Raw genomic sequence first — 8,535 nt, 5'->3', positions numbered from 1 at the left:
TGACATGTCCCTGTGGCCACCCCCCCCGTTCTCATGTCCCCATCCCCGTCACCCCATCCCCCGTGTCCCTGCCCCCCCAAATTCACACCCCCCACGTCCCCATAGACGTCCCCCCCCCGTGTTGGCATGTCCCTGTGGCCGTACCCCCCCGCGTCCCTGTCCCCTCGTGTCCCCATCCCCCTGCCCCCCCCCCGTCTCCCCCCCGTGTCCCTGCCCCCCCCAAATTCGCATCCCCCGTGTCCCCACAGATGCCCCCCCCACCTCCCTGTGGCCACCCCCCCCGTGTCCGTGTCCCCCCGCGCCCCCATCCCCCTGCCCCCCCCCCGTCTCCCCCCCGTGTCCCCATCCCCCTGCCCGTCCCGCCGCCCCCCCCCCCCGGTCCCGCCGCCCCCCGGCCGTGCCCCCGCCCCCGCCGCTCCCATCCCGGCCCTTTCTGGGCCGGCTCCAACTTCCCGGCCGGGCGCGGCGGCGGCGGCGGCGGGGCTGCGGTGGGCGCTCGGCCCGGTTCGGCCCCGGTTCGGCCCCGGTTCGGCCCCGGTTCGGCCCCGGTTCGGCCCCGGTTCGGCCCCGCTCGGCCCCGGGGGCCGCCGGCGGATGGCGGCGGGGGCGCGGGGCCGGGTGGCGGCGGCGGGGCCCCCCCCCGGCGGTCAGAGCCCGGCCCGGCCCGGCCCGGCGGCAGCGGCCCGCGGCGGGGAGCGGCGCGGGGGGAGCGGAGCGCGGGGCCGGTGAGTGCGGGGCGGGGGGGGACCGGGGGGGGGGGCGGGCCTGGGGGGGCTGCGTCCGGCGAGGGTCCCCGTGCCCCCCCCCCCCCCCCCGGTCGGCATCTGCCGCGCAGGTGCTGCCCCTCCCCCGACCCCCCCCCCCCCCGCCACGGACCCCCCTTCTCCGGCAGAGAGACCCCCCCCCCCAAAAATGGACCCCTAATTTGAGAGCTCGCCCCTCCCCCTGTTAACCTCCCCCCCCCCAGCACAGCGCCCCCCCATCCAGCAGACACCACCCCAAGACCCCCCTGTACCTCTTCAGGGCACCCCCTGTCAGAGCCACCCCCCCCGGCAGACACCACCCCAACCCCCCCCCCCCCCATTCCCCCTGGGCACAGCCCCACTGCCCCCCCGGACACCCCCTTGTCAGTGCCCCCCCCAGCAGGGACCCCCAGGGTGAGGGATTGGGGTGGGGAGGGCTCTCCCCAGGGGTGGGGGGTCACTGGCTCTTGTGACCCCCCCCCAATGTCCCCCCCCCAGTGCAGCCCCCCCAGCCCCACGTTACACCTCCACAGGGTTGCTTTTGGGGGGGGTCTCCCTGGACCCCCCTCCAAGGGTCCCTCCAGGAGGCACCCAGGGTGCTGGCAGCCGGGTGGGTGGGTGCCACCCACGATGACTGGGCAGCTTTGGGATGGGGGGGGCACTGGGGACATCAACCCCATCGGGGGGGGCACACAGCACAGCGGGGTGACACGGGGCAGAGGGGACATGATGGGGGTCCCGCAGGCGGCGGTGACATCCCCCTGCCCATGGGGGGACGCTGGGCGGGGGGGGCACCGGGCGGGGGGGGGCTGTGCTTCGGGAGGAGCTGCTGGGGGGGGGTGCAGGGTCTGAGCCCCCCCCCAGTCCCTAACAGCACCCGCTGCCCCCCCAGCCCGCCATGGCCGACCAGAGCAACATCCAGTCGGCCGCCTCCAAGAGCATCCGCCCGTTCCGCTCCAGCGAGGAGTACCTGTACGCCATGAAGGAGGACCTGGCCGAGTGGTTCAACACCCTCTACGAGCTGGACGTGCAGGCCGACACCTTCCTGGAGAGCCTGGAGACGGGCTGCGCCCTCTGCCAGCACGCCAACAACGTCAACCGCAGCGCCGGGGACTTCCAGCGGCGGCACCCGGCCGCCGCCGCCCGCATGCGCGTCCCCCGGCGCGAGGTGGTCTTCCAGGCCCGCAACGTGGCGCCCGGCTCCTTCATCGCCCGCGACAACGTCTCCAACTTCATCCAGTGGTGCCGGCAGGACCTGGGCATCCAGGACGTCCTCATGTTCGAGACCAACGACCTGGTGCTGAAGAAGAACGAGAAGAACTTTGTCCTCTGCCTGCTGGAGGTGGCCCGGCGGGGCGCCAAGTTCGGCATGCTGGCCCCCATGCTGATCCAGATGGAGGAGGAGATCGAGGAGGAGATGCGGGACCAAACGGCCTCCGGCGCGCTGGGCGCGCACCACGAGGGCCGGGCCTCGCGCTCCCGGGCCCTCGCCTCGGCCAGCGGGGCGCAGCGCCTGGCCCTGTGCGACCTGAGGAACCTGGACGAGCTGGTGAGCAGCGCGGCCGCCGGGCGGCCTCGTGTGGGCGAGGGCCTCCGCGTCCTCCAGCGGGGAGGTCTGGCCTTGGGAGGTTCTCTCTAGCCACCCAACGGGGAGCTCTGGGGCCCGTGGGAGGTCCTGTCTAGCCACCCAACGGAGCTGTATGGCCCATAGGACGGCCTCTCCATCCACCCAACGGGGAGCTCTATGGCACGTGCGAGGTCCTCTCCATCCACCCAACTAGGATCTCTATGGCCCATGGGGGGTCCTGTCTGGCTACCCAACGGGAGCTCTATGGCCCGTAAGATGGCCTCTCTATCCACCCAACTGGGATCTCTATGGCCCATGGGAGGTGAGGTCTAGCCACCCAACGGGGATCTCTATGGCCCATGGGAGGTGAGGTCTAGCCACCCAACGGGGATCTCTATGGCCCATGGGATGGCCTCTCCATCCACCCAATGGGGAGCTCTATGACCCATGGGCGGTCCGGTCTAGCCACCCAACGGGGAGCTCTATGACCTATGGGAGGTCCTCTCTATCCACCTAAGAAGGAACTCTATGGCCCATCGGAGGTCCTCCATCCACCCAACGGGGAGCTCTGTGGCCCATGGGAGGTCTTCTCTATCCACCCAACCAGGACCTCTATGACCCATGGCAGGTCTCTCCATCCACCCACCCGGGCTCCCAGCAGCCCGTGGGAGGTCCTCTCCGTGCACCCAACGGGAGCTCGACGGCCCGTGGGAGGTCCTCTCCGTGCACCCAACCAGGCTCTCCGTGCTCTGTGGGAGGTCCTCCCCATGTGCCCAACCAGGCTCTGGCCAGCCCACGGGGTGCCTGCTCTACCCACCCAGCCAGGCTCTCTGCGGTCCGTGGGAGGTCCTCGGCCGCCCCGCTGGGCTCCGTGCCCTCCCGGCGCCAGGGAAGGGCTATTTCGGGGGCCGAGGCCATAATCGCGGGGAGGACGTGGGTTGTCACCGCCACCACCACCTCCTCCCACGGATGTGGGGCTGCCACCCCGCGGTGGCCTCCCCGGGGACATCAGGAGGGGCGCCGGGGGGACACACGGCACCGCGGGCGGCTCAGCCGGGATTAGCGCCGTGCTGGGCGCAGGATCCGGCCCGTGCGCAGGGCGGATTAACGCGGCCGGGGAGGGGCGGGGGGCCCTGCCCTCCCCTGACCCCCCCATCCCCTAATCCCAAAGCCGTTTTTTAATCGAAACCCCGATTCCTTCCTAAGTCCCGCAGCCTGACGCAGCTCGGGGAGGGAGGCGGGGGGGGGACATGGGGGTGCTGCTGCCCCCCCACCCCGGGCACCCCACCTGCCCCGGTCCCCCTGCCGGGTGCTGCCAGCCCCGGGTGCATTTTTCTGGGCTGCGTAATGCCTCGCCATGGGCTTTTATGGGCAGCGATGGAGCCAGGGAGGAGCCTGCATCCGGCCTGGCCCAGCCACCGCACCGGGGGACGGGTCCCCAGGGGGGGCAGCGCTTGTCCCCACGTCCCCAGGGCTCGGGGTCAGGCCCCGTGGCTGCCCGCAGCCTCCCCCCGTGCCTCAGTTTCCCCACGGCTGAGGGGCTCGGGGGGGGGGGCCGCATCCTGGCCGGGCTGGAGGAGAGAGATGGGCAGGAAGGAGGAATTGCACAAAAAAATAAGAATAAAAAAGGGGAATTGCTAAAAAATGAGCAAACAGGGGGTTGGTGAAGCCAGAGAGGTGCAGGTGCTGGGGGCACTGTCGCAGCAGCACCCACCCCTCGGGCCGGGTCCGTGCTGATGCCAAACCCCAGCTGGGGCTTAGCCCAGGCACAAAAGGGGTGTGCCCGGGGGTCCCTGTCCCCAAATTCCCCCCCCCCCCCAAAGCCCCCTGTGTCCCCAGGCTGTGCCCCTGTGCCACGCCACTCCTCCAGCCAGGGCAGGATGCGGCCGCGTCCCCGCGTCCCCCGGCGTGGACCGGTGCCTAATCCCTGACGTCAGCCCCGCGGCTTCCCGGCCCCACGGGCGCGGGCGGACTGGGACGGGGGACAGCGGGGGTCCACAAGCCCCTTTGGGGACCCCCCCCGCCGTGGGGCACAGCCTCACCACCCCCCCAACATCCTCGCTTGTTTTTATCCGTGCCAAGAATTAAAGCTTTCCTGAGTGGAAAAACCCACCCCGGGGACACGCCTGGGAGCCGCAGGAGGATTCTGGGGCTTTTTTAATTCTCCTTTTTTTTTTTTTTTTTTTTAACGGCTGTTTTCGGTGCCCGGCTGCGGGAAGTCCCTGGGGCCCCTCTCCCAGGGAGGCTCTGTGGGCGCTGCGGCCCCCGTGGGTGCCCCCCAGCCCGGGGGGCACACGAGATGGGAGCTGCTCGGCTCCCCCCCCCCCAAGTCGTGGCCGGGGCACGCAGCCAGGTTTTGGGGTGGGGGGGGGCTGACCGGGGGGGGTCTCGTCTGTCTGCCCACAGGTGCGGGAGATCCTGGGCTGCTGCACGTGCCCGTCCCAGTTCCCCATGGTCAAAGTCTCAGAGGGTAAATACAAAGTGGGAGACTCCAACGCGCTGATCTTTGTTCGAGTAAGAGCCGCCGCACCCCACCTCCTGCTGCTTCCCCTGCCCGCGGAACTGGGGGGGCCCTGGGGACCCATCCTGCGCGGTGCTGGGGGGTCCCTTCCACGGGGGAACCCCAGGAGGGTCGGGGTTTGGTGCCCCGGGGCTCAGTGCCCCCAGCCCCGGGTGGGGACGGGATTTATCATTCCCCACAACCCCCCCCCCCCCGCCTCCCTTTGGGGACCTGGCGGGGGCTCCCCCCCACACCCTGGGGGTCCATGGTGCCGTTTTTGGGGGTTTTGGGGTTTTCGGGCTGACAGCGCGCCCCCCCGCCCAGGTGCTGAGGAGCCACGTGATGGTGCGCGTCGGCGGCGGCTGGGACACGCTGGAGCATTACCTGGACAAGCACGACCCGTGCCGCTGCGCCTCCCTCTGTGAGTGTGCCCCGGTCCCCAAAGCCCCCCACTCACCCCTCCGTGGGGACGTTTCACCACTCCCGTCTCCCTGCGGGGCCGTTTCCCCGTGGGGCGGGCTGCGCAGGGCACTGATCCGGCTGAAACGGGGGGGGGGGGGGAAAAAAACGAGAAAAGTTTGCTCCCGCTTCCGGCCAAATCAATTCACCCCGGAGAAGGTCCCAGGTCCCGGCGCTGGGCGAGGGGCTGGGGGCGGGTGGGATGGGGCGAGCACCCCCTGACCCCCCCCCCCGCGTCCCTTTTCCCTTGCAGCCCACCGCCTGCCCCCCGCCCGCCCCCCGGCCTTCTCCCCGCAGAAAGCAGCCGCCAGCCCCAGCACCCCGCGCCGCGCCGAGCCCGCCTGCCCCGGGGACCGGGACCGGGACCGGCGGCTCCCCGTTCCCGGGGGCTGCCCCCCGCCCAGCGGCATCCCGAAGCCGGCAGCCGGTGCCGTCCTGCCCCCGCGCGTCCCCGCGCACAGCTCCGCCAGCCCGTCCAGGAGCCCCGGCGGCGCCCTCAGGTAGGGCTCAGCGCCCATGGGTGCTGCTCGGGGGGGGGAGGGGGGGGGTGCTGTCCCCACGCTGTCCCCTGTGCCCTCACCGTCCCCTTGCTGCCTACTTGCTGTCCCCATGCTGTCCCCTCACTGTCCCCGCGTTGTTCCCATGCTGTCCCCTCATTGTCCCCTCACTATCCGGTCCCCTCCCTGTCCCCTTGCTGGCCCCTGTCCCCTCGCTGTCCTCTCATTGTCCCCTCATTGTCCCCATGCTGTCCCCTGTCCCCTCGCTGTCCTCTCATTGTCCCCTCATTGTCCCCATGCTGTCCCCTGTCCCCTCGCTGTCCCCTGTCCCCACGCTGTGCCCTGTCCCCTCACCGTCCCCTTGCTGGCCCCTGTCCCCCCTCTGCCCCCAGTCCCCTCACTGTCCCATCCCCATGCTGTCCCCTCACTGTCCCCTCGCTATCCCCTGTCCTGTTGGGTCCCCTCACCGTCCCCTTGCCGTCCCCATGCTGTCCTGTCCCCTCACTGTCCCCTGTCCCCTTGCTATCCCCCGTCCCCTCACCGCCCCCCCGCTAATCCCGGCTGTCCCCGCCCCGCTGCCGTGGGGACCGCGGCCCGGCGAGGGGGGGGGGGGGGGGGCAGGAAACCGGGGGGGGGGCGGGGCGGGGCCCGGCCCCACGGGGCCCGAGCGGCAGCACAGTGCCCCCCCCCCCCCCCCCCCCGGGCCTCGCTGCGCAGGCGCGGTGCGCGCGGCCCGGGAGGGGCGGGGCTTCGCGGGGCCACGCCCACTGCTGAGATTGACAGGAGGGGTGCAATGGGGGTGATGGGGGGGCAATGGGGCTGTAATGGGGGGTAATGGGGGTGTAACGGGGGTAATGGGGCTGTAATGGGGGGTGCAGTGGGAGCTGCAATGGGATGTAATGGGGGGGTAATGGGGCTGTAATGGGGGGTAATGGGGGTGTAACGGGGGTAATGGGTAATGGGGGGGTGTAATGGGGGGTGCAATAGGGTGCAGTGGGGGTGTCATGGGATGTAATGGGGAGTGCAATGGGGTGTCATGGGGGGGGCATCATGGGGGTGTCATGGGATGTAATGGCAGGGTGCAGTGGGAGGTGTAATGGGGAGTACTGGGGGGTAAGGGGGTGTAATGGGGTGCAATGGGGTGTAATGGGGGGGGTAAGGAGGGGGTGTAATGGGGGGGCAATGGAGTGCAATGGGGTGTAATGGGGGTAATAGGGTGCAACGGGGTGTGATGGGGTTGCCATGGGATGCAATGGGGGGGGGTGTAATGGGGTGTATTGGGGGTGTAATGGAGGGTAATGGGGTGTAATGGGGGTGCAAGGGAGGCTGCACGGGGCACAGTGGGGGTGCAGGGGTGCAGTTGGGGGGGGTGCAAGGGCTGTAATGGGGCTGCACAGTGCAAGGGGGGGGGCGGAGAGGGTGCAGGTGCAAGGTGTGCAATGCGGGTGTAATGGGTGGGTGCAGTGGGGGTTCAGGGGTTGCAATGGGGGTGTACTGGGGGGGTTCAAGGGGTGAAATGGGGGGGGGGTGGTGTGCAATGAGAGTACAATGGGGCTGCAATGGGGGTCCGGTCCCCTCACCCTCCTCTTCCTCTTCCCCCCCCCCAAGGCCCCGTGACCCCGCTCCCGCCCGCGCCCGGCGCCACTCCGGGGACAGCGACTCCTCATCGGTGTCATCGGTGTCCTCGGCGGGGCCACCGCGGGGCCACCGGCCTGCAACCCCCGCGGCCCCCTCGCCCCGCCGGCAGCCCCCCGGCCGCAGCCGCTCGGGCGACCGCAGCCCCCTGCCCCTGCGCAAGCCCCCCGCGGGCCTCGGGGACGAGCGGGGCCGCCCGCGTGTCCCCAACGGGCCGGGCACGGGGCCGCCGCGTGCCCGCAGCCAGGGCCGCCCCGGCGCCGAGGCCGTGCTGCTGATCCGCCGCGGGCGCGACGGGCAGCACTCGTGGGCACGCACCGACGGCGGCACCCGCACCCCGGCCAGGGTCCCGGCCCCCCGGCGCTCCTCGCTGCCCGGGGGAGCGGGACGGGACCGGGACCGGGACGGGGACGGGGACGGCGATGGGGACGCCTTCCAGGAGGAGCTGGAGGAGCTGGTGCGGAGGCTGCGGGCCCCGCTGCGGCTGGAGCCCGGGCAGGAGCAGCAGCTGCTGGGCAGGCTGGAGGAGGAATTTTTGGCCAACACGCGGCTGATGGAGCTGGAGGACGGCGAGCCCTCGCCCCCCGCCGCCCGCCCGACCCAGGGGACCCCCGAGCCCGGCGGCGGGGCGGCCGCCGACTCGGCCTACTGCTCCTCCTCGTCCTCCTCGTCCTCCCTCAACGTCTTCGGCAAGCACGGCGGGGCCGGGCCCCCCCCGGCCGCCTCCCACCCGCAGGAGGGCAGCGGGGGGCACGGGCGCCCGTCCAGCTCCTCGGACGAAAGCAGCTTGGTGCCAGCCTCCGGCGCCGAGTCCGACCTCGAGTGGGTGCCGGCGGAGGAGGAGGAGGAGGACGACGAGGGGCCGGGGGACGCGGGGATGCCGGGGGTCCCCTGCCCCGCACCCCCCGCCCCGCAGCCCCGCGCCAAGCCGCGGCTGGACACGCAGCCCGGCAAGAAGCCCTCCCGCATCCCCACGCCGCGGCCCCCCGGCGGCCCCCAGCCCTGGCGGGCCCTGCAGAGCGTCCTCTCCTCCCTGCTGGAGCCCCCCTGGGCACCGCGGGAGGCCGAGGGGCTGGAGGAGGATGCCTGGCCCTGATGGGGGGGGGGGGGGGGCAGGTGGGGGGCACCCCCCCG

At 71.8% G+C, this 8,535-nt stretch overlaps 1 protein-coding gene across 1 annotated transcript; it reads left to right on the top strand.

Moving 5' to 3' along the window:
* The first annotated feature begins 666 nt into the window (after window positions 1-666).
* GAS2L1 (growth arrest specific 2 like 1) lies at window positions 667-8,498 on the top strand. Its single transcript, XM_040576513.1, has 6 exons — window positions 667-725; window positions 1,636-2,292; window positions 4,717-4,824; window positions 5,135-5,231; window positions 5,523-5,769; window positions 7,375-8,498. The coding sequence occupies exons 2-6, from the start codon at window positions 1,642-1,644 to the stop codon at window positions 8,495-8,497; spliced, it is 2,226 nt and encodes a 741-aa protein (XP_040432447.1). The 5' UTR covers window positions 667-725; window positions 1,636-1,641; the 3' UTR covers window position 8,498.
* Window positions 8,499-8,535: the final 37 nt, after the last annotated feature.

Source organism: Cygnus olor, chromosome 17 (assembly GCF_009769625.2).
Source record: "Cygnus olor isolate bCygOlo1 chromosome 17, bCygOlo1.pri.v2, whole genome shotgun sequence".
NCBI lineage: Eukaryota > Metazoa > Chordata > Aves > Anseriformes > Anatidae > Cygnus > Cygnus olor.
The sequence above is the reverse complement of the archived record's forward strand: the minus strand, read 5'-3'. Positions and strand labels throughout refer to the sequence as shown.

Excerpts from the sequence above, each read along its gene's own strand:
- GAS2L1 (XM_040576513.1), top strand. The coding sequence starts at position 1,642 with ATGGCCGACCAGAGCAACATCCAGTCGGCCGCCTCCAAGAGCATCCGC. Across the intron at positions 4,825-5,134 it reads ACGCGCTGATCTTTGTTCGA|GTGCTGAGGAGCCACGTGAT; the intron begins GTAAGAGCCGCC and ends CCCCCCGCCCAG. Across the intron at positions 5,770-7,374 it reads AGCCCCGGCGGCGCCCTCAG|GCCCCGTGACCCCGCTCCCG; the intron begins GTAGGGCTCAGC and ends CCCCCCCCCAAG.